This window comes from Peromyscus eremicus, chromosome 20, assembly GCF_949786415.1.
Source record: "Peromyscus eremicus chromosome 20, PerEre_H2_v1, whole genome shotgun sequence".
Taxonomy (NCBI): Eukaryota; Metazoa; Chordata; class Mammalia; order Rodentia; family Cricetidae; genus Peromyscus; species Peromyscus eremicus.
Genome location: NC_081436.1, coordinates 24,119,752 through 24,147,230, shown reverse-complemented (window position 1 = coordinate 24,147,230; position 27,479 = coordinate 24,119,752). Strand labels below are relative to the sequence as shown.

Sequence of the window (27,479 nt, the reverse complement as noted above, 5' to 3'; positions counted from 1 at the left end):
TTCTATGACAAACTTTAATGACTCATTATGTGCAGCTTGAGTGAAAGGCCCTGGGAGTTACCCACAAGCCAAACATTCGGGCGGCCTAGCAGCACCGCCACCCCAGCCTCCTCGAGGCAGGTGGGGAACAGGAAACCAGCCAAGAGAACATATCCTGGTGTGCTGTACAGAACACACATTTGTTAGTGCCCAGTGTCACGGGGAGAGTGTGATGTTTACACACACACACACACACACACGGAGAGATGACACACACAAGGAGACGTAAGGGTTCAAGCTGACCAGGGAGGGCAGCCAAGGTATCCGCATGACAGTACACACGAGAACCGCTAGTGAACTGTGGGGGCCACACGATGGTGGCAGGGCAGGCCGAGGACCCCGGGGACCTTGTGCACCCAGGTGGAGAGACGGCATCAGAGGCCCATGAGGACATGAGTGTGCAAAGTTAGACAACAGTGTGAGAACTCTATTCCAAGGTGAGTGTGTAAGGAGAGGGCCCAGGCACACACAAAGACCCACAAACGGAAATGTTGGGGGTAAACGCGGGGACGCGGGAGTCGGTGAGGAGACAGAGCAGCAAGTCAGGGGCAGGCACAAGGTCCGCCCCGTGGGCAAAGGTCTGCCCCATGGGCAAAGGTCTACCCTGTGGGCTTCCACAGCCTCTACAAGGCCCGTGGCTGACTCTGGTAAGAACCCAGGACTAGGGTCCCACACTGGAGAGTCCATGGGACAAGCAAGGCCCCAACTGGGGAGGTCTGATTCCACCACAGACGCAGGATCGCACCAGTCTCTCTAGCACAGGCGGAAGCCCAGGCATAAATGGAGAGTGTCCGGGCACCGGATGGGGGAGGCCCAGGCATCTGATGGAAGAGGTCTGGAGAGTGGCTGGAAGAGTCCCGGGCACAGGCTGGGTCCTCAGGCCTCACTGCTGCTGCCGCTGCCCCCTCGGCTGCTGCCTCGCTCCACCCACACGAGGCGAGCCTGTTCCTGCAAGATGCGGCCACGCACCACCTTGGCCAGCTCCTCCGCGTGGCCCCAGGCATGGGCAGGCACCTGTACCCAGGAACACGGCAGTCCCCAGAGCCACTGTTCTGAGCCCCGGCACTGACGAAGCAGCTCTGAATCCCGCCAGCCTGGCCGGCCCAGCAGGCCCCTGCAGAGGAAGGTGTCGATCAGGGCAGGCTGCACAGGCACATGTACAATGCATATGTAATACATGCACATGATGCATATTATATGCACACACATATGACAAACAGCACACGTAACACACACCAATACACACTGACTGATACACAATACACACATACAACTACAATACACACAATACCTCAAAAGCACAATATACATATGGCACATGGTATGTATGTATATAATACATCATATATGTGTAGCATGCCTGATACACACATGATATGAGGGTTACACATGACACATGATAATGCATGATACACAGACAAGATACACTTACAATGCATGACACACATAATACACACCCAGAACATATACACACGATACACATGACACACGTACCACACACGTATGATGCATGCATTATCTATGAGACACACAGTACATATACCTATGATACATATATGCACATGATACACAAAATATGGACCTACCTGTATTACAGACCTAACCCTCTCTAAAGATAAATACCCACAACACGCATACACGATACAAGCATGCACACACTGATGGACAGACAGATGGACAGTCAGATACAGAGGCTTCCATGGGGTGGGGGGGGCACACACATGGCCACCACTCACCTGATCTCACGGACATTCTTCTCAGTCACCTCCACATGGATGACGATGGGGTAGACCTCACTCTGCACCAACTCCCGCACGCCCCGTGCACCCAGCTCCAACAGACAGTGCTTCTTCTCGGACAGACAGACAGCTTACTCCTGGGACCACCTCCCTGGCCGCACCCACCCTGTCACCACCCCCCAGGACAAAGTCCTGCTTCATCAGCAAAGAACCCAAGCAGACTGGAGACCCAGGCTCACGAGGGGCCTGGATCTCAGCGGTCACACCCCACAGCCACCTCCCCGCAGCCCCAGTCAGCAAGCAGGACAATGGAAGTTCAGAAACAAGGAGGGTCAGGTAAGAAATATTAGTCCACACCTCAGGGTGACCCCAGGAGCCACGGTCCCAAAACCCAACCCGCACAGGGAAGACACCGAGGAACCCAGGAGATGGCCCAGATGCTGGTTCTGAGTCCCAAATGGCAACCTAGCTCCCTCCAGCACCTACCTTCCCAACAGACTCCTGGATGGCCCGGATCCTGTTGCCCAGCCCAGGGGTGGCAGGCCAGGCCTTGGGGGCTCCAGGAGCTGAGGATGCGCCCTGCTCCTCTCCAGAGAAGCTTTCTACGGAGAACAAGGACATGCTGGACGAGGGGCCACAGGCTTGGCTGTCCAGTGCCACCCAGTGCCCCTTCACCCCATGCCAATCCACCCACCCACCCTGGTGTCAGACTCACCTGCGGGGCACACTTGGAAATCCAGCCTGGAGTTGGGCAGATCCAGCAGATTGCGGATGAGCCGGGGTGCCAGGCACTCAGGCAGGAGCACCACGGGCCTCAGGGCAGAGACGAGCAGTGGCCGCACCAGGCTGTAGGGTTTAAGGCTTCGCTCTAGCTCTGCAGAGGGGGCGGGGCGTGGATGAGATGAGGGCTACACAGGATAGACACTTAAAACCACCGTCATCTTCTGCTACCTAGTTTCCCTTCCTGAGTCCTGTTGTACTCAAGCAGAAGGCGTCTTTCCGATCCTGTCTCAGATCTGCCCCCTACAGGCCACTCCCCGCTCAGCACTTAGGGAGAGGCTTCCAGCCGCCAACCGGATCTTGTGACTCCTGCTTTCAATGCACGGCTGACTTCCCAACATCCCAGGGCAAAGGGCACATCCTCCCAGTGGTGACAAAAGAATTGCCTGAGGGCCTGGGGAGAACACGGCGTCTGCCGGTGCTGTGTTCCTGCCTGCAACATCAGAGCTTTCCCCCATCACCCAAAGCCATGCACCTGCCACCAGTCTGCCCACTAGCCACCCCAAGCACAAGTTACACCTTCCTAGGTCCCTAGCACACGCTCCAGGGCACCTCACTCTTTGTTTTGGTTTGGTTTGGTTTGGTTTTTCGAGACAGGGTTTCTCTGTGTAGCTTTGCGCCTTTCCTGGAACTCACTTTGTAGACCAGGCTGGCCTTGAACTCAACAGAGATCCGCCTGCCTCTGCCTTCCGAGTGCTGGGATTAAAGGCGTGCGCCACCACCGCCCAGCACTCTTAACTACGCTCACTGTTTCACCTGACAGACAGGAAACCCCCTGAGCAAGGGGTTGCTGAGTCTCCTGGACTTCAGGCCGGCTCTCCACACCCATCTCCTGTGCCCACCCTTCTCCAAAGTCAACCCACACTGTGTTCCTGTGACTGCATGAACCATGCCTTCTGTCAGGGGTAGGCTCCCCTCTCGCCTTGGAGGCCCTGGTAAAAAGGGCCTCAGCCAAAGTGTCCCCTAGCCTCTGTATCCCTGGTGCCCCTCAGAAGTGCCACTTCCTCATCTGGCTCCTCCCCAGCCCCTGTCGGTGTGGTAGATGGTGCTGGTATTAACCCTCATCAGAGACACGAGCACGAATGCACATGTACACGCGCACACACGTACACGCGCACACACCAGCACCTGCCAACGGGCTACCTCCAATCCATCCCACCGTCAGGGAGCCTTGTCCCTCAAGATGGCCCCCCTTCCAAACCAGCAGCTGCCCAGAGGCACCCTGGGCACTTGAGTAGTGGGAATGCTCCCCATGCGCTCAGATTCACCTGAGCAGGGCTCTGCCGGCAGCTGTTCCGGGGAGTCTCCTGCAGCGCCCCCTGCAGGCTTGGGCCTCACCAGCCCCAGGGCGCGCTTCTTCAGCTGGGAGCACAAGAAGGAAGATAGATAGATCATCATCACACAAAGCACAATCCATCTCATGGGGACGCCCATCCCATGGGGGACGCCCATCCCAAGGAGGACGCCCATCCCACGGGGGACGCCCATCCCAAGGAGGATGCCCATCCCACGGGAGGACGCCCATCCCACGAGGGGACGCCCATCCCAAGAAGGACGCCCATCCCACGGGGGGGGGGGGGGAGATGCCCATCCCAAGGGGGACGCCCATCCCAAGAAGGACGCCCATCCCACGAGGAGAGGGGGGAGATGCCCATCCCAAGGAGGATACCCATCCCACGGAGGGCATCCTGACACTGCTGTCCAAGGTCAATAGGTCCACATGTAACTCTCCCCCCAAGCCCAGCCCAGCCCAGCCCAGCCCCCGGCAGCCTCTCCTCCAATGAACTAGCAGCAAGACCTTGGGTAGGAAAGTCAATGACACCCACACTATTTAGCTCAAGCCTGATAACTATGGAGCAAGCACGGGGGTGGGGGGTGGGGGGGGTGAGCACTGGACCCAGATACGTGGGGACTCATAGCCGCTGCTGGCTGTCCAGGAGGCAGGACATGGCTAGCATGTCCTCTGGTAGCAGCAGACGCAGCCACGTGGCCGCAGGCTCTTCAGTCTGCCTGATATACACACCCCCTGCCAACTCTCCAGCAATGGGGTCTCCCGGGGACCCAATCAGCGAAACATTTTGCTATGGGCACAGTGATGACCCAGTCTAGGGACTGAGAATATGGCTGTTCTCGGGTGCCCACGGTGTAATAGCCACAGGGCACATTCCATTACATTTCATCTCTCCACCACCCTGCATGAGGAAACTAATGTTCTCGGTGCCCTAGGTGCCTAGTAGATCAATTAAATCCTGCTGACATCGGAAAGTGGGCCTCCCCTTCTCTTTCCTCCAGGATGGCAGAACACTCAGCCCGCCCCTCCCTCCGGACACCACCCCCTATCGGTCCGGCCCGTCTCCAATGCCTCTCCCTGCCCACCAGCTCTGCTTACATTGCTTCGAGGACTCCGGTGCCTGCTCGAGAGCAGGCATTTTTCCTGGACTTCCAGAAGCTGTTGTGCTCTGCAGGGGGAAGTTGAGTCACACACTTTGAAAGAAAAGCAAGCCCCAACTTCTCCTCCTCCAACTCATCCCGCCTACCAGAGCCCATGGGCCCCCACCCTAGGCCGCCGCCAGGATCACCTCTGATAATTGGGCACAGTGCCCTTGTCCAGGTCCCGTAAGGTGAGGGGGTCGACCCGAGTGCAGAACCATTCCTGCCTCCGCTTGTATGCTGGGTCCACCAGCCGCAGGATCTCTTGGGCTTTGACACAAAGGGCGTGGGGATCTGCCCGCTCAGGCAGGGAGAGGTTGGCTCGAATGTAGAAGGGCTCTGTGCCCGATCCCTTTGCCCAGGCATCCAGGGCCTCGTGGAAGGACTGACAGGCTGGGTTTGGGCAGGACAGGGAGGACACGGGAGGTTAGGGAGCCCAGGGACCAGCTTCCAGGGACCTCACTGGCCAGTGATACGGCCCTCTGTAGGGCTGAGAGGACCTTCTTCAAGTCCTCAGGTGAAGAAGAGGGTTTGCTCGAAGCTGCCTAGTCCCTAGCAAACAGCGCCAGGACTCAAAGCCAGGCCTCTGGTTTCTTAATGCAGTGCTCTTTTCATAGTTAGTGCCTACCAAACACAGAGTAAGGACAGGAACACACAAAAAAAGAGGCCACCGCCCTGCTGGGCACTGGGATGTGGGCTTCTGCGTCTGCGTCTGGGCCTTCTATGCCTACCCCCAGCCTAGACTCAAGGAGCCCTGACTGGATGGGTCTCATGAGTTCAACAGGTCCACCCGCAGGCCAGGCTTACCCTTCGAGTCCAGCAGGAAGGGGAGTGTAGAGCCCTGGTTCCAGGGCAAGGTCCTCTGCTGGGCCTCAGCTTCCAGGCCTGCCCCCTCCAGGCCAGTGCCTTCTGCTCTGGGCTGAGTAACCCGAGCAGTGAATGATGTTAGGGATGTAACTCTGTCAAGATGCTGTCATCCTGCCCCACCTCCCACTCTACCAAAACAGACTGTATTCACTGCAGGCTGAGGGCAGAGCAACTTCCACTTCAGCCAGCCCCCAGGAGCCCCACCCATGGATGCTGCTCCACCAACCAACGCCCACCCTTGTTAAAGCAGGGCACTCGTGCCCAGTTCAGGGAGAGGGACCTCACCTCTTTCTGTTCCGTCCTGGCTGAACCAGGCCCAGACAGTACCCTTCGCACCACGGCCCCAGACCCTCTGTCCCCAAGGACTGGCAGGCTATCTGGACTCCTATCCTGGGGCTCCAGGCCTCCAGAAGGACTCCAACCGGATACTCGGATGGCCAGAGACCTTAGAGAAAGGGGAGGAAGACGGGAATAAGAGTCCAGTCAGTACTGTAACAGTGCACCTGGAAGGCTGCCATGATCCTGCCGCCTGAAACAGGCCACAGGTCTCACCCAGGGCCAGTGCCCCTAGAGCGCCCTCACCTGCAACCACCTTTCCCCTTTCCCCAGCCTGGTCACACTGCGGCTGCTTCAAAGCTCAAGTCAGACACAGCCCTCTCCTCCCATCACCCTGAAGACACACCCACCCACCCAACCCCACCCCTACCCCGGCTTCAAGTCTACCCCGGCAGCATCCCCCGGCCAGGTTTCACATTTTCTCCTCAGAACCCTTCAGGCCCAGACATCTGTGAAATCCAGCCTGTGCCCCAACACCCAGGCCCGTGTCTTGACACACTGAGGATGGAGCAAGCAGAGCTTGTCTTGCTCACAGTCCAAGGAGGGAGGCGCCATTAGAATCTAATCTGGGAGCAGCTGCAGGAGGAGGGTAGGAAGAGGGTTCAGGGTAAGATCCGCCGGGGTCACTGCTCGGGAAGGAACAGAGGTACAGCGACAGATGGAGAGGCGTCGGGCTCCAGGGTGATGGGAAGCTTGGGGCACAGAACACGGGATTTACAGACGTTCAATGACAACAGCCGCACCAGAGGCAGCAGGAAATGGCAGGCGCCCCACGCGCCTCCCAGCAGCACCCTAGCTTCGTACCTTGATTACCAACTTAGAATCCCGAGCAATGGCTCCCAGGAAAGCCAGCTGGAACCAGCCAACTGTCTGAGCCACAGGAAGGCATTTGTCCGCCCTACACCCTGATACAGTGGGGGCCACTGACTGTGAAGCCAAAGAGATGCTGGGGTCCCCCACGGTGGCAGAGTCCTGCCCACCCCTGGGTGAAATCTACTGGGGCCCAGTGGCCAGTCTCAGACAAACTGACCCCAAGTCTCTCCCATGAGCCCGAGGCTAGGCCAGCTGCAGAGGAGCACCTCCTCTTCCAGCAGGGCCTACCCTACCCGACAGCAGTCACACTGCCCCCTGCAGGTGGCACCTGTCCCCTCAGTCAAGTCAGAAGGCCAGGCCCATGGGGCCTGCCCTGCTTCATGGAGGCCATGTGGAAAGACCGAGGCAGAATGGGGAACTCTGAGACTCGTCCAGTTAGAGCAGAATATTCGGAAGACTCCACTAAGTGTGTCCAACTCAGGGCACACAGGCCACCCTGGACAGCACCCAGTGCAACCCAACACGCAATCATAAATGACTTAAAACATGAGATTTTTTTTTGTGACCTAGCTGCACAGAGTGAAAACCTCATGTTGAAGTATCCAAAGTCTGGACACACCTGCACTAAACCCTACCTAAACCATGTCCTGGACTCGCAAGAATGCACCGGCTGCTTGTCCATAAAATGAGGATGACAGTGGCCCCCCTCTGCCCCTGTGGGTGTGGGGGTCAAGGCAAGCAGCTGTGAAGCCACCATGGGCTGAGGAATTCCCCAGACGAGACTTGATTAATTCTGTTCTTAGCAGAACTGGATACAAGACGCAATCCTGACTCTTCTCAAGTAAATTGGACCATACTCCATCTCTCTTAGGCAGGGTCTCATGTACCCCAGGCTGGCTCTCTATGTAGCTGAGGATGACTCTGAACTTCCGTTCCTCCTGCCTCCACCTCCCGAGTGCTGGGATGACAGGCGAGCATCACCATATCTGGTTTATACAGTTCACGCTAGGCAAGTACTCTATCAACGGAGCCACACCCCTAAGCCTGGACCACTGTCTCATGGGCCGCTGATTTCAGGTTCTTCCTAGGCTTTTCTTACCAAGGTGTGAGGTCAGAAAAGCAGAGAGAGGAAAGTGCCATAGAGGGAAACCGTATGGCCTGACTAACCACTAATGCCTGCGTCCCACCCCTCAGCCCTAACTCATCCCGACGTGTCCAGCCATGAGTGGAAACGTAGCACACTCTCAGCACAATTCCAGCATCTGTGTCCTTAAGGGACATGCTGAAGAAATGCTAGCCAGGCTGATGAAATGGCTCAGCAGGTAAAGGTGCCGGCTGTCAAGTCTGAGTTCCATTTCTGGGAGCCACATGATAAAGAGAGGGGGGGAGAGGGAGAGGGAGAGGGAGAGGAAGAGAGAATCAAATCCCACAAGTTGTCCTTGAACCTCCACACTTGCTCTATGGCACACACACACACACACAATCACACACACACACACACAATCACACACACACATACATACACACACATATACACATGCACATGCACACACATATACACACATAATAAATCAACAAAACATAATTTAAGAAAAACACTTTGGCAACTTCCTGTCATCAGGTGGGACTGAGGACAATCCCATCGGCCCAATTTCCCCAACTGTTGCAAACGCACAGACCAGTCGTTATTCGTAACAGCTCCTCCCAGATTCCTCCCATGCCTCAGTGTACCCCACGACCTAAAGACTCAGCTCTGGCACCCCCCCTCCTCGGGAACACTGTGGACAACCACCCCTCCCAGCGTCACCAAAGGACCCTGTGACTTCTCTGAGCCTCCACAAGCAAGCAGCCTGCTCTGGGCACTTGTCGGAGTTCTGGGAATGGCCTGGGGGTAGGTGGGAACAGTGTGCAGAGACCCCTTTGTTTGGGACCTTGGCAGATTCAGAGGAGGGGAGAGAGCAGGACAGACTAGCTGACCCTGAGCCTGTCTGAGACTAAGGCACTGGGACTGAGAAGGGCTTCCAGCCCCACCCCTGTCTTGTCAGAGAACCTGCCCTTTCTGCCAGCCATGAGTGGCAATGGGCCCTGTGGCCTGTGAGCGTCCCTGTCCCAGGGCACTGTGGGAAGATCTCCAGGCTGCGTATGCAACTGATCTGCTTCAGTTAGGGATCTGGGATGCTGAGGCTGAGGGCTTCTGACAACCCTCTGGGAGGTAGCAATGGCGCTCCCATGTTAGAGACGTGGGGACATGTGAGGTACAAAGAAGTTACCACTTACCAAGGGCGGCACAGGCAGTGGGTAGTGGACGTGGACAAAGACGTTAGAACTTTCTCTGCATGGTCAGAAGGTTCTAGAGATCTCTAGGACCACATGAGTGAGTACAGACAGGTGCAGGGTTCTGCTGAGAGACAGCAGGCGAACTTTCTCCACCGTTCTCCCAGTACCCAGCTCTCACACCATTCTTGGACTCTTCCCCACCACCTCCACCACACCGCCATCCGTCCACTCTTCTAGCTCTACTCCACTCACCCCAGTGCCTGACTGCCCACTGTCCCTGGCCTACCCTGTCCCCTAACGGAAGAGTGGAGAGAGGTTAGAGGGGGTGACAGAGTTGGCACCTAAAAAGGCTCAAGAGCTATGTGCATGGCACCCAACAGGTGCATCAGACAGAAGGCAGGTGTGCCCAAACCACAGCCTCCAGTGGCTTTGCACTTAGAACAGTTCCTGTCTGGGTTCTGGGCTGGGGAGATAGCTCAGTAAATGAGGCGCTTGCCGCAGAAACTCAGGACCTGGGTTTGGATTCCCAGTACCCACGTGAAAGCCAGGCACAGCACCTGTAACATCCGCTCTGGGGAAGCAGAGAATGAAGGAGGTCTAGCCAAAACAGGGAGCCCCAGGGGCAGGGAATTAAGGTAGACAGCCATGCGGGAAGTCACTAATGTCACCTCTGGCCTCCACACCTGTACACACACGCCAGCACACTGTGTGTGATACACTCCCACATACTACTACACAGACCATGTTTGCTTGCACACACACACACACACACACACACACACACACACACACACACACAGAGCCATATGGGCCCTGCAAAGCCACAGCACTAGCTGGAATACCCAAGAGTGAGCCAGGTACTGTTTAAATCAGGAACCTTGAAGAAAAAAGAAAAAAAAAACAAAAAGGACTCGAGAGACATGCAGGCATTATGGTGGACCTGCATCACACAGCAGGAGATTGAGGCCTAGGATATTAAGTGGCCTGCACAAGCTCCCAGGGTAGCATTAAACAGCAAGATTTGAACTCAAGCCTCTGGGTGCAAAGCTAGCTCTTCCCCACCTTGCCATAGTCCCACCCCGGGGACTCAAGTGGGTCACCCTGGCCTGATGTTAGGGGAGGGCCTGTCCCCTTCCTCTTTCAGCCACCTCTGAGCCCAGCCCAATCTGTGCTCTTCTTTCAACTCCTTCCTCAGAACAGCAGGGGCAGCAGGGGTGACCCTGGTGATTACAGCCCAAGCCCAGGAGGGGTGAGCCAGAGCCTTGCTCCCGGTTCTGCATCCTGGCGTCCCCTGGAACACAGCCAGGACCCCGCTGCAAGCCAGGCTGGAGGAAGAGCCACAGCAGGCAGGAAGGGAGGTACCTCCGCCCCTTCCCCTAGAAGCACATCCTGCAGAGGCTGAGACAATGTCACACTGGGCCCGCTGCCGGGATTGGGATTGCAAGAGGAGCAGGGGGTGGGGGTAGATGGGTGGAGTGCTGGAGGCCTGGCCAAGCTGCCTCTAGGAGGCAGGAGGCCTCCGGTCCTGCTCTGCCCTGATCTGTTTGACTGGACATTCATTCCCCTGCCCCTAACCCCATCTCACACTGGCTAGCATTCAGTGGTTCCTAAGGCCTTCCTAAAACCCAAGTGTGATGGGGGTCCCTGAAGATGGCCCTGGTACTTTTCAGCTCTATGGTCTTAAGCAAATTCATTAACGCCTCTGAGTTTTATATTTTATGAAACAGGGACCCAACACATAAACCGGACAGTGATGGCACACGCCTTTAATCCCAGCAACTCAGGAGGCAGAGGCAGGTGAAATCTCTGTGAGTTCAAGACCAGCCTGGTCTACACAGCAAGTTCCAGGATAGCCAAGGCTACAAAAGAGAAGCCCTGTCTCGGAAAAACTAAAACAAAACAAAAATCAAAAACAAAACAAGAGCCCCACCTAGTCCCAGGAGCGAAGCAGCAGCTGCCTTGGCATTGAACAGCAACCGAACCCTCCCAGGCATCCAGTTCACACAAGCAAAAATCCACATGTCCCCGGCCTGAGTCACGGAGCCCACTGGGACTCATCTGGCCTGAACTTTCACCTTCCTTCCCCATTTCTTCCCTCCTCACTGACTCCAGGCCCTTCCCTGGCTAACCTTTCTTACTTTCCCCAGCAGCTCGGAGTTCAAAGGTCATATGGCACTGAGGAGGTGGGGGGGGCTCCTTCCCCCATGGACCGAGTGGGTCACTGTCAGGGCACCCTGCCCTTAATGTTTTGTAACTTCTGTTTGGGCTTTTGTGGACACAGAAGCTACAGGGGCTCCTGTGGTGGCCCCAGCCCTGGCCATTGTAAGTGGCTCAGTGGCTCAGCGGGACACCGCTCGCCCACTAAGCGCTCAGCGCAGGGATGACTAGTCAGGAGGAAGCTGGAGTGAGGGTGGCATGGGCAGCAAACCCTGCCTGTGCCTGTCAGAACTCCGTTCACAGGAGCCAGAAATTCCCTGACACCCACGTGCGGAGGAGATCACTGTTGCCTTTAGTCAGCGAGGAAACTGAGGCCCAGGGACCCGTGAGCAGCCGGGGCTCACACAGCACAGACAACAGTAACAGGATTTGAACCCCAAGGCTGCCACTGTTGGAAGACCTCACTGTTCACAGAGGTGTGCCCTGCTGCCTCCCTGCTGAGCCCTGGACCCTCTGCAACCTCGTGGTGACACCCAAACCCTCCTCCACCATCCTGAAGAACTGCATACCTATTGAGGAGGTCCAGGCCACAGCCCCGGGCCAGGAGGCCTTCCGGCTTTCCCAAAGGCCACACGCTGTCAGATGAGGATGATGAAGAGAGGCCAGGGGACCAGGGCTTAAGGGTCACACTCCCTAGGAAGGAAGAGGGTCGTCAGGAGTTTAGAAAATAGGGTCAGCCGAAGGCGATGAAAAGGGGCCTTGGCAGGCTAGTGGCCCCAGGAGCCCAGAGCTGGGTCAGGGCCACAGGGTGAGCCTCCAGTTTCCTAGAGGAGGAAGGGGTGGGAAGGAAGTGAGGGGCCCCACATGGCACACCCAGAAGCAGGTGTGCAAGCCAGACCCTAATCCTCGGGAGCCTCCCACGCAGCCTCTCTGCCTGGACAGGGGCAGAGACAGGCCAAGGGGAAGGGAACACACAGGATCCAGGCCAGTGGCAAGGAACTCCCCAAAGTGAGCCTCCCCGAGGGCCCTGGGAGTTACCTGTGATGTCCGACATGCTGCTGAAAGACCTGAAGGGAGAGAGACCAGGGTGGCCGCTGAGACCTGTGACACTCTGCCCGACCTCCTGTCTCATTCCCCCAGCAAACACTGACCAGGCCCCAGGCCCAAGGCCCCCCAGGTTACCCAGGCCCCTAAAGCCACAAGGCAAAGGGGTTCATCGCTTTGATCCACAGCTGGCTTGTCCTTCCATACCACTTCCCCTGACCTTTCACCCTACCATTGTCCCTCCCCTGCTACCTTTAGCCCTGGGCTCCTACTTTCTGAGTTAGACCCCCTCCCTGGCACCCCCACCCTGTGAGAGCAGGTCACTTCACAACAAGCCCGTGGGCACCACAGCCTCCCCCAGCCTAGCCTTCCACCAGGAGGCCCCTTAGAGGGGGAAGGTCGCGATGGGAAGGACCAGGAGACAGGAAATCCCACATCCTGCGCTGGCCATTACGGATGTGGTCTGAGCTTTCTGACCTGCTTGCTACGGCTGCTGCTGACTGAAGCTGGGGCCTGGCCTTCCTGCTTTGAGTACCTGGCCCCTGGAAACCTTCTTCTCTGCATCCCCAACCTGAGCCAACTGGGATTCTAAGGTTGGGAATCTGAGCTCTCGGGCTGCCTGCGGTGACTTCCTCACCGAGCGAGCGGCCGGGCTGCAGCTGAGTGCTCTCTGCCCTTTGACCTTACCGTGACCTGACTTGGTTCCTCTTTGGACCTCATTGTTTCTAGAGCTCTGACGGCTACAGCCAGTCAAGCCAGGGGACTGTTGGTCCTGACTGGCTCCTGCTGTCAAACTCAAAGGATGTGACTGTCCAGGACCCAGCAACCCTTCCTCACTGGGGGGGGGGGGGGGGGCCTCCTGCTGCCTCCAGCAGGTTACCTCTTAGGGGGCTCCGGGTCCTCCTCACGCTGCCTGCGGAGAATGGAGCCCGCGCTGGGTGGAAAGGGCAAGATGGAAAGCCGGTTGATCTCCTTCTCGCTGTCTGTGGCTTCCTCCTGCAACCCCAGGATAAGGCCTGTCACCTCCAGCCCACCCCTCCCGGCCCTCAGCTCACAGAGAAGACCCAGGGCCCAGGACGAAAGGAAAGGCATAAAAGACCGCAGTGTATGAAGGGCTCCCCACACCTGCGCGCTCTGGGAGAAGCTTAGCCAGAGAAGGGTCTGCTGAGCAAATGTGGGAACCTGAGCTGGATCCTCAGCTCAAAAAAAAAAAAAAAAAAAAAGCCAGGCATAATGGCATACACTTGTAACCCCAGTGATGCGGGGGCAAAGATAGGAGGATCCCTGTGGGTTGCTAGTCACCAAGCCTATTCAGACAGCTTCAGGTCCCAGTGAGAAAGTCAGCCTCAAAAGCAAAAAAAAAAAAAAAAACAACAAAAACAAACAACAACAAAAACCCAACAAAGTAGAGCCAGAAAGATTACTCGATGGTTAAGACCTTCTACGGCTCTCAGAGGACCTAAGTTCCGTTCCCAGCACCCACAGTGGACTTTCACAACTACCCGTAATTGTAGCTCCAAAGGGACCAGACATCTCTGGCTTCAGAGGGTACCCATACTCACGCGCGCGCGCGCGCGCGCGTGCACACACACACACACACAGATATGCACCCATACATATAATGAATATAAAAAAAATAAAATAATTGAAAGAAACAACAGGGTGGATAGCTCCTGAAGAATGACTCCCCCCACCCCCCGAGGTTGACCTCCGACCTCCACACGCATGCACACTCCTGTACCTGTACACACATGTGCACACACATGAACATGCAGAAACAACTGTACATAGAAACACACATGGTTCTCGGCCTCCCTGGGCCTCGACGTGCTTGTCTGTGGCATGCAACGGTTGGCAAAGTGGAGACAGAAAGTCCCACCCAGGCTCCCCTTGCTTGAGGTGGGTGGGCCGCTTACCGAGGTGTGGGCCTCAGATCCCCCGGCTTCTCCTGTAGCTTCGGGGGGGCCTCCCACTGGGGATGGGAACTCGCTGAGGCTCCAAGTGCTGCTGAGGTTGGAGCACAAGGAATGGGAAGAGGCGCAGGCCTGCCAGAGGGTGAAGCAAGGGAGGAGGTGAGCATGAGCCCAGGCTGGCCACGGTTAGTCCTGCACACCGGCCACAGGCTAGGCAGAGGGAAGATCCAGGCACAGGGTGCCAGATCTGTCTGGGCCTTCATGGCACCCACGCCTCAAAATGGGAGAGACTACAGCCAGCAGAGGAACAACATCACCCCAGAGGCAAGGGCTAGAGAAGGAACATGCCCTGGGCACAGAGCACAACAGAGGCCCCCGCCTTGCCTGGCATATCCGTGCTCTCTAGGCGAAGTGGGATTTGAGCTGAGGACTCAGGATGCGGGAGTTCCTAAGAGGTACCGTTGGAAAGGAAGATCTGGGCAGACACATGTGCAAAGGTCCTGAGGCAGGACCATGACAGAGTCTAGGATTTGCAATCCTGAGGCCCATAGGACCAGACAAGGGGGTGGAGAGGCCCAACCCTAACGGGCCTGGGGGCAGAACTGGTCTGTTTTTAGCTCAGTGCGAAAGCCACCAAGGTTCTGACACATAAGAGATCCCATACTCATGCATCTTCCCTCTACTCCTCCAGGCCCATGAGCTCATCACAAGCGACCAAAAACAGGAAACAGCAGAGCTCCTGGCCGAGCCCAAGGGTCACTGTCTGATTTCCCAAGGGTCCAGGCCCTGTATCAATGCCACTTGACTGTGTGATCTCCAGCAGACCCCTGACCCTCTCTGGGCCCTGTACTATGAAAGGATTGGAACAGCTGCTCTTTCGTGGAACTTCAAGGCCTATGCTAGGCTAGCCTAGCTGCCCTCTGAGGGTTCTGCTCACAGGCCCTCCCAAATCCAGGTTTGCAGAGGGTTTGCAGTCAGCTCAAACGATCCGGCGTCCCCCAGACCAGTGGCAGAAACCTAGAGGTCAGCCCACAACCCCTCGGCTGCAAGCTACTGTTAATCTCAACCACGCTCCCACCCGGCCAAGGTCCCCTACTCAAGACCTACATGTTCCCAGCCCTGGCCGAGAGGTTCCTCAAGTCCACAGCACCCCAGCCCCAGGGCACTCTACTTCTGCCCCCACTCACCTTAAGAGAGGAGCCCCCCTGGGACCGCTGCAGCTGTGCCTCCAGCATGGCCTTGGCCCCCTCCAGGCTGGTGACGGTCGTGAGCAGCTCATCACGCTCCGCCTCCAGTCCCCGCACCTGCTTGCGGTACTGATCCTTCTCAATGAGGCTCTGAGAATACTGTAACTGGATCCGGTCTCGACTCTGGATTGCCTGGAGAGAGCAGGGTAGCCAGCCTCTGAGGGAGGCACGCTGGCTCAGTGGGCTGGACGGGACAAGAACGGCGCTGCCGCCTGTGGGCACTTCCTTTATTGGAGGGAAGGGCCGTGCTTAGCATCAGCTCATTTCGTCTATACACAGACTGACTCCGAGGACTGATCGCTGGCCTCACTTACAGGGGAAGAAAGACCCACCGTCAGGGCTCTACCGGAAAGGCCAGAGTCCTGGAACATCAGTTTAAAAATGCTTCCAAGCCGGGCGGTGGCGGCACATGCCTTTGATCCCAACACTTGGGATGTGGATCTCTGAGTTTGAGGTCAGCCTGGTCTACAGTTAGGGCTACACAGAAAAACCCTGTCTCAAAAAAAAATAAAAATAAATAAATAAAAATGCTTCCAAGAGACCCACTGTGCACCTAACTTTAACCACAGCACAGGAGCCACGAGTCCAACCCAGCCTGGTGCAGCCAATGCTCTTTGCTCCCATGAGGATGAAGTCCCTGAGAGCTAGGCCCAGGCCCGGACTTGCCCGCACTGCTTCTCGGGGAGCTAGAAGCAAAGGCCAGGGGGCTAAGAATAGCCTGATGGCCCCAAAGCACCAGACTCACAATGCCAGGGATGACACCCCAAACCTATGTTCTACAGACTCCCAGGGGATTCAGAAAACCATCCTAACAGGTGTGGTGGGACAAAAGCCTCCCGGCCTGCCCACAGGGGTGGGGGGTGGGGGGCGGGGTGGGGGGGAGGCCCTCCCACACAGTGGACGGGGGCATAAAGGAACTGGTCTGAAGTCCTCAGCTGCCCTGCAGCCTTCACGGGAGACAGGCCTGTGACGCCCAGGAACACAAAGCCAAAACCTTGGGGAATTTCTCCATCAGCAAATATTTGCAGGTCCCTCCTCCAGGCCGAGAACTGAGATGCAGGAGGATCTTGGAGGGCAGGGGAGTTCGGGGTCTAGGGCGGATCTCTCAAGTGCTCATAGGAAAAGGGCAGAGATCCTGGCTGCAACGCAAGAACCCCTGGGTGACTTCCCAAGGGAATGGGCCCTGCTCCAGTGCCGCTTGCCTGTGTGATCATCGGCAAGGCTGATTGGGCCCTGCGCAATGAGAGGATTAGAGCAGTCTCTGGGGGACTGTGAGGCCCATATTGGACCAGCGGGCATCAGAGGCCCATGCTTCACCATCCAGCACACTCATAGGCTTGCCTGGGTACGTGGGAAGATGCTTACCTGTCTCCCTGGCCTGCCAACCTCATCTCAGTGCCCTTATAATGTCTCTTCCTGCAGTGCCAATCCTGCCTCTGTTTCCTCCTTCTCCTCCCTAAACCAGAACCAGCGATGGGATGAGGGATGCCACACGGCAAGCCGCAGCTCACCTGGTCCCGCTCTTTCTCAATCTCCTCCAGCTGGGCCAGCACGGTGGCCATGCGGTGCTTATAGAGGTCACAGTCCTTCAGCAGCGTTCGGTGTTTGAGCCGCAGATCCTCCATCTCTTGCAGGTACTATGGGCAAGGCAGGTGGGCCGGGCTCAGAACCCCGAAAACCCAGGAACAAGTGCCCGCCTCTCCCGTGGGATATCCTCAGCCATTGCCTTTGTCTTGCTGGGGCCTCAACTGCCTAAGTCATAAAACGGGCTTAATAATCCCCACAGCACCCTCCATGCCACGGTCTCCCGTGGAAACTTCGGCCCACAACCCCCTTACTCTTCTCAACGTCTTTCTCAGCATGGCCTTGGGCGGTTGGTCAGGTGTGCACCCTGTGCACCCGCCTGCTAAAAACATCCTCTGCAGGAGTGCGAGCCTTGGTTTATTTTTTATTTTATTTTTAAGGACGTGTATACGTTGAGGGGTACGTGCACATGAGTGCAGATGTTGACAGAGGGCAACCAACAGATCCCCTGGTGCTACTTAGGAGCAACCCGACATAGTTGCTCAAAACCGAACTTGGGTCCAAACCCAAGTGCTTTTGTTTGCTAGGCAAGCACTCTACCACTGAGCTAAATCCCCGAACCCTGTGGGAGGTTTTGGGGTTTTTGTTTTTGTTTTTTTAAGATTTATTTCTTCATTTTAGGTAGTCTTAGACATGTTTTCTAATGAATCTGCAATGCATAAAAAGGCCCTACACAAGGATGAATGAGTGTGTACGGATGAGCCGTGCCTGCTGAAGACACCAATGGAAGGCTACGGGGCACACCTGCTGTGGGATGTCTTTCTGCACGGTGGGAATACGTGTTGCTCAGATCGGTTGATAAATAAAGCTGCACTGGCCTATGGCAAGGCAGCTTAGAGGCAGGCGGGAAATCCAAGCAGAGATATGGAGAGAAGAAAGAGGAAAGGAGAGAGAGAGAGATGCCAGCTGCCGCCTAAGGAACAGCAGACCAGTAATGCCACGGTCACATGGCAACTTACAGATCAATAGAAATGGGTTAAGTTATAAGAGCTAGCTAGCAAGAAGCCTGCCATAGGCCATACAACTGGCAATTAATATTAAGCCTCTGAATGATTATTTTATAAGCGGCCAAGGGACCACAGGGCCGGGTGGGGCCTGAGAACACTTAATGGCTGCATACACCGGCAATGCCTGCCAGCATCCCCCTCCTAGGGCGGGGCATTGGCAGACGGTGGAGGGGCAGGGTGGGGGTGGGGAGGCGGGCAGTAGTCCCTACCTTGTCCCGAAGTTCCTCAGCCCACTGTAGCTCGCCCTGGACAGCGTGCAGCTTCTGACACAGCTCTTGCCTGCTATCCTGGGCCTCTCTCCAATCATGCTCCAGGATGTCCAGCAGGATGCGCTCAGAGCCCGCAGCCCCTGGCCGGCTCACCTCCTGCAGGGTAAAGTCAGGGGCCATCTCAACCCCTGGCCCTCCAACCCGCCCCCTGGGGCATACAGAGACACACAGCCCTCAACCCTCCAAATCAACCAAGCGTGCTGCTACCCCAGGCTTGGCACCTAGACCTCGGTTTCTGTATGTGGAGAGCGGGGTGGCCCCTCTGGCCCCACTGTCTTCCAGAGGACATATTCGGGTCTGAGCTCAATCAGGTCCATGATCACAAACAAATCCCTACCCCACTCCCACTTGCTCTGCCCCCCACACACACACACACACAAAGAGCACTATTCCCAAGACCTATTCCCCACCCCACCTCTCTTTCGAGGAGCTGGTCCTGAATCCAAGATCCAGACCCTAGGCCCACATCTAGTGAAGCACCCCCCAATCCCACAAAATAAACAATGTTCTTTCCACTTTCCCTGTGGGACAATGGTAATCCACGCTGCCACCGACACCAAGGACACCGAGCCAGTCCTGGGGCCGCCCAAACCTAGGGACTGTCTCAGCCACTTCAGGGTCCATGACTCCTTCACCAATTCCCGAGAAGCCAGGAGTGGTGGCACAGGTCTCTAATCCCAGCCCTCAGGAGGCAGAAGCAGGAGGATTACCACAAATCTGAGGCCAGCCTGGGCTACATAACCAGTTCTAGATCAGCTGGGACTAGAGTGAACCAGGTCAAAACAAAATGATCATAACAAAAGGAGAAAGTGGAGCTGGAGTGTAGGTCAGGGCCCTGGCCTTGATCCCTAACATCACATCTTAAAGAGAAATTGGACCCCTCTCTCTAGGAAAATGCTCACACACACTCAGGAGTGCAATTTTACGGGGTTCAGAGACCCCTGGGGATTGGCTACAGTCCCCAGACTGAGCCCCCAGAGAGTGCAGTATGCTAAGGCCCAGGCCCTAGAGCTTCAGGTGAGAAGTGAGCGTGGCTTGCGTCAGCCCTCAGGCTCTGGGGCTGACTTTCTCTGGCGTCAGAAGGACAGTGGGAAGCAGAGGCCGACTTCTGGCTGACCCACAGCCCCAGCACCAGGGTCCTACCTGCTGAAGACCCTCCTGGAGCTCCTGCAGTGAGGCTGTCAGCCTCTGATTCTCCGCCCGAAGCTCTGAGAGCAGATCCGCACCATCTGGCTCCTTCTCCTTGTCTTCGGCCCCAGGCAGCGGCCCCCTGGCCCTCCGCAGCAGTGCACACTCTTCCTCCAGCCGGCTGACCTTGAGCTTGAGCTGATCCACCTGAGGCCCAAGACATGAATCAGCCTGGAAGGGACCCACGGGGAGCTACCCCAAGAAGCCTAGGCAGGGGGTCTGCCTGAGACTCAGTTCTGAAGAGGAGCCAGGCTGGGCAAATATGGAAGTAATAGGGAGGAGGAAAGGGGAAAAGCCAAGGCTCTCCTCCCAGGATGAGCCTTGGAAAGATGTCTGCGTAACACATAATTTGGCCAATGCCAGTGTGATAGAGGAGGGGGGCTACATGAGGATGGAAGGGAGACAGGGCCTGGTCCCAGCTCTGCCTGAACTGAGGGTGGCCTTGAGCAACTCAATGCCTCTGGTTGTGCCTCCCTGGGTCTCCTTATCTCCACCAGAAGGAGGAGAAGGAAGTGATGGGCCCGAGGGCCTCATCCAGCCTAGCAGCCAAGGATGCCCCTCCCACCCAGAGCCTACCCACCCAGCCCCCAGCACACACAGGGGAGTCGGGGGAACCTCGGAAAATTCTTCACAAAGGAACTATGTGGGGTGAGCATGCCCATAATCTCAGCACTCGGGAGGCTGAAGCAGGAGGGTTGCCAAAAAGTTAAAGCCAGCCTGGGCTAATATTAAATTCTAAATCAGCCCAGGCTACCTAGTGAGACCCTGTCTTTAAACAAAGGAAGAAAGAAAATCCTTACAGAGAGGTTTTCTCCAAAAGATCAGCTTGCTGGTTCGTGCCCAACACCCACACCTCCAGGTGTAGGCGTCAGTACTGACCACCCCTCTGAGTAAGTACTGTGCCCCTCTGAGTAAGTCCCTCAGTTCCTCCCAGCCTCAGCTTTATCATCAGCACAATGGGCCCCTCCCCTCCCCCTGCCTCCCGGAGCTGTTCAGAACTGAGGCAGACAATGACCGGGCTGTGAGGCAACCGACCGACCGCAAGTGAGACCCAGCCATTGTGGAGCTTCAGAAAGAAAAGCCCAGAGCCCTGGCCTGTCACCAGCTCAGAGTGGGAAGCCAGAGCCTGGCCTGGGAGCTGGATGGGGGTGGGCAGCTGATGAAGCCTGGACCAAGGTCCAACACGCATGGTCAGTTTGCTGGAGTACAGTGTTCTTGGCCAGGGATGTTTGCCAAATGTACGTGGCGTCCGGGGTGGCCAAGCTGAGGGAAGAGGAGCAGCAGGTGCTGACCATCAGTGAGGTCACTGAGGGGGGACAGAGCACAGTGACCTCTGGGGATACTCTTAAGAGAATCAATGCTTGGTGTCCTAGGAGTGTCCTGGTCTAGAAAATGATTGCTGGTCCTCCAGGCTCGGAGCCCAGAACAGCACATCCATGCATACACACCCCAGTCTGTGGCTCGGTCAGCAGCTCCTCAAATTAACAGTCCACTCCTCCTCCACAGACTCAGAAAGTCTTGACCCCCGCATTCCTTTCCACTCACAAAACACGCTTTGTGACCCAGCGGAGAAAGACAGCTGGTATCAAGGGCTAGCCTGGCCACACCCTTCGCAGCAAACCGCAACTGCACACCCAGGTTCCCGCCTGACCCGCGAGCGAAGGCAGCGGGCTTCCCCGGTGAGCTCAGAGCACAGGTCGCCAGCCAAGCCCCAGGAAACCCGGATGCCTTTAATCCCGGTGTACAAACTCTTGAGCACGAAATTACAGCGTTCACTCCTTAAATTTATGTTGCTTGGAAATAACAGCTCATTAACTTTGCACCCTATAAAACACAGTATTAAATCAGCCACCACAAACACCTGTCCAGGGTAGGAGGAGGCCAAGCTGGGGAGCCGCCCCCGTCGGCTGTGCTGAGAACCTCCACCTGCGAGTCCTCTTTAAATTCTAAGACAGGAAAAGCTCCCAGACATGCAGGTGGATGGGGGTGGGGGTGGGGGGTGACGGGCGGGCTCTCTATTCATCTCTTCTTCTCCTCACTCTCTACCCACTAAATGCAAGTGCAGCCATTGAAGCCGATGGTCCCATCGGGGAGCAAAGGCACCTTCCTCTGCATCTTGTCCAGCGGCTCCCGCAGCCCAGCAGTGCCTCTCCCCATGACTGGACATACACAGGACATTCCCCCAGTCACGCAGGTGCCATCGGCTCCCGTCGGCGAACACACCACCTCCACCTCAAGTGGGGACAGCAGCCTCAGGAATCTCATCTGGGCTCCCCTCCCCCCAAACACGGAGCCAGCCAGAAAGTACAAACCCAGACGACAGTGTACCCCAGAGTCCCACGTGCTGTTCACGACCGCTGCCGCCCCCTCCCCCAGTCCGCATGTCATCACCACCAACACTAAAGCCAGGCTTGTGGGGGAGGGTCTCCATAAACTAATTTCTGGAGGAGGCCTGCTGTGTGCCGCTGCCACAGGAAGCCTCTAAGCCATATAGCTCCACATGGCCATCATCAAACACGGCAGAAACTCCATCTGGAGTCTCGAGAACGGAGGAGAAGAGTAGGAGAAGGTCTCCATCCCTCGGCCTTTGAGAGAAGAGACCCTCAGTCCATGAGAGGTAACCTGAGGATCCAATGGAGAGGATCGGCCTTTGAGAGACCCTCAGTCCATGAGAGGTAACCTGAGGATCCAATGGAGAGGATCGGCCTTTGAGAGACCCTCAGTCCATGAGAGGTAACCTGAGGATCCAATGGAGAGGATCGGCCTTTTAGAGAACCTCAGTCCATGAGAGGTAACCTGAGGATCCAATGGAGAGGACCCAACGGGAATTCACCAGCCAGAAACAGGCAGAACGGCAGCATCCCCAGGAGGAGGCCTGCTGGGGTACCAGGCAGATGCAGTTCATACCTAGGCTCTGAGTCCTTGGACACACCCCTTTACCACTGTGAGCCCCAGCATCCGCACTGGGGTAAGGAACCTGAGCTGGACACCATCAAGCCGTGCATGGAACCCACACTGGGTGACCATGATGCCTGACAGAACACAGGCTCAGCACTGCCTTTGGCGAACATCATCTGCCTCTGACATTCCAAGCCCTAACCTCACTGAATCCTTACAGCCCCAAGTTCCACCACCTTGGCACTACTGACAGTCTGAGCTGCACAAATCTGCTGTGGGGCTATCGTGGGCGTGGTAGGACGTGCGGCAGCATCCGTGGCCTCTACTTACTAAATAAATGCTAATGTCACCGTCCTAGGTGTGACAACCAAAGCCGTTCGTTCCCAGAGTGGAAGGGTAGGTCCTTGCCTAGCACGCATAAAGTTCCTAGCACTACACACTAGGTAAACAAGAAACCTGCATCCTAGCATTTGGGTGGTGGAGGCAGGAGGATCAGAAGTTCAAGGCTACCCTCAACTACATATCAAGCTTGAGGCCAACTCAGGATACTTCAGACCCTGTCACAAATAATAATAATAATAATAATAATAATAATAATAATAATAAATAAAATAAAACTTATTCCCAGAATGGCCACATGCTTTGTGGGTGTATCTCTGAGTACATAACCAGTCATAACATAATGAAACACGAACACAGGGCAGCCAAAGAACCCATTCTCAGTCAAAACTGGGTCGATGGTGACTCTGAAACACACATCGATGACCACGCTGCCATCTTTCTGTTGTTGTTCAAACATCTCCCTTCTCTCCCCGACCCCACCGTCTCGCCAGGGCCTACCGCGAGCTGCAGGTCTCGGCTGCGCAGCACGGCGGAGTTCTTCTCCTCGCTGAGCTGAGCCAGGCGCATGGCGATCATGTAGTTCTCATCCTTCAGCCGCAGCAGCTCCAGGCTGCCCGCCTCCCAGTCCTCCCGCAGCCGCTGGCAGCGCTCCTGCGCCTGCTGCTGCTCCTGCAGCCGCTGCTCCAGCCCGGCCCGCTCCTCCTCCAGGGCCCGGCCCCGCGCCTGCAGCTGCTGCTCTCGCTGCAACTGGCTCTTCCGAGCATCCCGAAGCCTCCGCACCTCGGTCATCAAGAACTGGGTCAGGCCCTCGGGCCCCTCCTCATCTGCCAGGGCAGGATAAAGAAGATTCAGGAGGGTCCGAATAAAATCCAGGGAGGTAAGCCAGGCGGTGGTGGTGCACACCTTTAATCCCAGCACTTGGGAGGCAGAGGCAGGTGGATCTCTGTGAGTTCGAGGCCAGCCTAGTCTACAGAGTGAGTTCCAGGATAGCCAGGGCTGTTACATAGAGAAACCCTGTCTCGAATAAATCAATAAGTAAATAAAGGAGGAAAAAACTATAATGGGACTCAAAGCCATAATATATAAAGAGTTCCCACAAAACAACAAGAAAAGCAAACAACTAAATAAAAACAGGAGGGAAAAAACTAAACACATGTTCCAATCCACAGCAATAACAGTATCACCTGTCACTAATGTTTGTTGGCTTCATTCTTTTTGTTTAAACTTTTTATTTATGACCATTGGTGTTCTGCCTGCATGTATATCTGTGTAAGAGTGTCAGGTATCCTGGAACTGGAGTTACAGACAGTTGTGAGCTGCCGTGTGGGTGCTGGGAATTGAACCCGGGTCCTCTGGAAGAGCAGTCAGTGCTCTTAACTGCTGAGCATTCTCTCCAGCCCAGCCTCATTCTTTATACTAGACACTGTATCAGTTTATTTAAACTTCACGGCACTATAAAATAAATATCACCACTGGTTGTGGTGGGAAATATAAAATAAATATCACCACTCTACTCATCTTGTTTACTCCTCTTCACTAAATAGTAAGCTATGAACTATATCACTTACGAAGATACAAGCCTTTCTGGGGAGGTGGTGGTGCATGCCTTTAATCCCAACACTTGGTGGGCAGAGGCAGATGTTCAAGGCCAGCGTGGTCTACAAATTGAGTTCCAGGACAGCCAGGGCAACACAGAGAAACCCTGTCTCAAAGGGAAAAACAAAAGCAAAAACAAAACCCAGAAGGTACAAACCTGAAACATGATTTTTACATATCTGTTTGGCAAAAAATGTTTCAAGAACATGCTCAGGATTCATAAAAGTATAGCAAAAGGGACCCTCACACTTGGCCGGTCGGGGAGGAAGGTCATAAAACACTTAAAATATAGACATTCTTTGAGAAACTCCACTTCAGAAACTCTCCCCAGTTCAGAGCAGAACTGCACAGAGCTGTCCACAGAAGGACAGAATGTCACAAAACCAAAAACAACCCGGTTGTCCGCCGGAAATGGATTCTACAAATGAGTTATATGACAGCTTCACCAATACACATTTCTTAATGCCGCCACTTCAAACAAGTGGGATCAGCCATAGATCCTGAACAAGACAGGCAGGCCAAGCCCGAGTGTATGCATAACTGCTCAGACAAGGAGCCTCACCAACTGTCCCACAAAACAAAAAAGACACGAGGTCTGGATGTGTAGTCAAGGCTGGCTTGCAGCTCATTATGTAGCCTAGGCTAGCCTTGAACTTGGTCTTGCCTCTGCCTCCTGAGTGTTATTAGAGACCAACACCACCACACTGGGCTTGAATGTCTTATTACATTTATTTATTTATTTGGGAATGGGAGAGAGCATGTATGTGGAGGTCAAAAAAAACGTCCAGGGGTTGGTGGTTCTCACCTTCCACCATGTGGATCTTGGTGATTGAACTCAGGTGGCCAGGCTTGCTGGCCACTAAATCACCTCACTGACTCTTGAATGTTTCTATGAGAAACTAAGCTGTGTGTGCAAGCCATCCCATTCGGGAAGATTCTTAGGGGGAAAGAGTCATGCCAAGCAAATGGACTCTGAACTCTGGATCCAGCCTACCCTCCACCTATGGTGGGTGCCCTGAGCAAACTTCTCCAGGCTCTGCCTCAGTTTCTTCTCTATCTGTCCAACAGGTATCGTGGGAGGTCCTGATGCGGCTAGGGTTAAGGAAGCTCTGGCCTGGCAGTGTGACCGGGGTGCTTACCAAGGATCATGGAGCAGCGCTGGGCGGGTTCCTGGCCAGTGAGCAGTGTGAAGTGTTCTGGGTAATAGAATTCCAGGGCTTCCAGGAAGGCTTCGAAGCCCCTCTTGCCACGGCAGCGCAAGATGTCTATGAGGCGCCCTGAGGGTACAGGTTGCCGCAAAGGTTGCAGCCGGGGTCAGGATGAGGGCTTCCCCAGTGCCCCCTGCTCTTCCGACACCACAATGCTCCAGGGCCCGCGTTCCCCAGATTTTTGGGCTGTGACACACACAGGGGCCTGTCCCAACACATCAGGGAGCAAAACTCTGTCTGCCCTGGCTAGAAAAAAGCACCTTCCCCCACAGCACCTGCAGCAGGTCCCCAGAGCCCCCTACACACACACACACACACACACACACACACACACACACACACACACACACAGGCCCGGGGGCATCGATGCCTGTCTTTCCCAAGCATTTAAAATGCCCTTGCGGGCTTGGCTTAAGGTTCCCTGAGACCCCAGCTCCCTTGCCAGCTCTGGTCCAAAGACACCCAGGGGGAGAGGAGTCTCAGAAAATTGAGGTCAGACTTCAGCTCTTGAGAAAAGCTGATTCTCTAAGAGGTGCGTGGCCACACAAATGGGACAGAGAGAACCAGAGAGGTCAAAGAGCACGGGAAAGGTCCCACAGGGTTCGCCATCCGCACCGGCCACCACGTCCAGCCAGCGGTCTGTCTGGAGTGGGCCCAGGAAACCCCTGGCGGCGGCGGCGGGCTCACCGGTGCGGTTGGCACGGCACGGGAAACGGTACGTGCTGAGCACCTCCTCCTCGTCCTGCTCGTCCAGGACGCGGCACTGGCGCAGATACGGCGTGAGCTTGGCCGGGTTCAGGGCGCGCGTCAACCGGTGCCGGACGCCCTCGATCCGCTCCCAGAGCGCGTCCTCCTCGGCCTCGGATCCCGAGCCGGCCCCCGCCTCCTCGTCGGCCTCGCCCGCGTCCGCCCGGCCCTGCATGGCCGCGTCCTCCGAGTCTGCGGGCAACAGGCACGGTGGGCACGGAGCCGCGGCCATCGCACCTGGGCGTCGCCCGCGGGTCCCCGCGCTGCCCCGTTCCGTCCTCCCGGGTCCCCGTGCTGTGCTGCCCGCGTCCTCCCGGATCCCTTAACTGTCCCGCCCGCGTCCTCCCGGATCCCCGCACGGTCCCTCCCGTGTCCCCCAGCTGTCCGGTCAGCGTCCTTTCGGGTCCTCACGCTGTCCCGCCCGTGTCCCTTCCCTATCCACGCTCCGTCCCGCCCTCGTCCTCCCCGCACTCACCCTGGGCGCCGCAACTACCCTGGGCTGCCGGCTCGGTGCTCGGCCGACGGCTTCGGCGGCGCCACGGGGCGGTGCCCTCGGGGTCCTTGGCCCCGCCCCCGGTCCCGCGGCCGCCCGGGCCTCCCCACATCGCCCGCGCCCCGCCGCGCTCCGGCCGTGCTCCCGGCCGCTCTCTCCGGGCCGGCCGCGCCTCCCCACCCCCCACCCCACCCCGCTTCCTGTTTCCCGCCGGCTCTCCCGGCCTGTCCTGGCGGGGTCCCCGCGGCCCGCCCACACCTGCCCGGCCCCCGACGGGGCGGGGCCGCCACACGCACGCTCACATACACACACACACCCCGCGCGCCCCCGCCGCACACACCTTGTCCCGGCCACGCGCGCCAACAGCTGTCGGCACCCACCCCATACCCGACGCCAGGGTGCAGCTGGCCACCCCAGAGCCCTAGACACGACAAGTGTCCGCTGCGCAGGCCACACACGTCCTGCGGCAAACAGGTCACATTCACTCAGCGGGTTCTGGGTTCAG

The 27,479-nt window shown here is 56.5% G+C and overlaps 1 protein-coding gene across 1 annotated transcript; it reads right to left on the bottom strand.

Moving 5' to 3' along the window:
• Positions 1–27,057, bottom strand: Card10 (caspase recruitment domain family member 10). Its single transcript, XM_059247809.1, has 21 exons — positions 26,957–27,057; positions 26,422–26,673; positions 25,666–25,803; positions 23,429–23,754; positions 19,646–19,837; positions 18,443–18,598; positions 17,154–17,279; positions 15,583–15,774; positions 14,399–14,527; positions 13,363–13,478; positions 12,477–12,505; positions 12,008–12,131; positions 6,141–6,300; positions 5,796–5,907; positions 5,138–5,381; positions 4,948–5,017; positions 3,827–3,920; positions 2,494–2,652; positions 2,265–2,380; positions 1,776–1,888; positions 1–1,153 (listed from the first exon to the last, which is right to left on the bottom strand). Exons 2-21 carry the CDS (start codon positions 26,654–26,656, stop codon positions 916–918), a joined length of 3,069 nt encoding a protein of 1,022 aa, XP_059103792.1. The 5' UTR covers positions 26,657–26,673; positions 26,957–27,057; the 3' UTR covers positions 1–915.
• Positions 27,058–27,479: the final 422 nt, after the last annotated feature.

Excerpts from the sequence above, each read along its gene's own strand:
- Card10 (XM_059247809.1), bottom strand. The coding sequence starts at position 26,656 with ATGCAGGGCCGGGCGGACGCGGGCGAGGCCGACGAGGAGGCGGGGGCC. Across the intron at positions 18,599-19,645 it reads TCCAGGAGGGTCTTCAGCAG|GAGGTGAGCCGGCCAGGGGC; the intron begins GTAGGACCCTGG and ends TTTACCCTGCAG. Across the intron at positions 5,382-5,795 it reads CTTCCTGCTGGACTCGAAGG|CCTGTCAGTCCTTCCACGAG; the intron begins GTAAGCCTGGCC and ends GCCCAAACCCAG.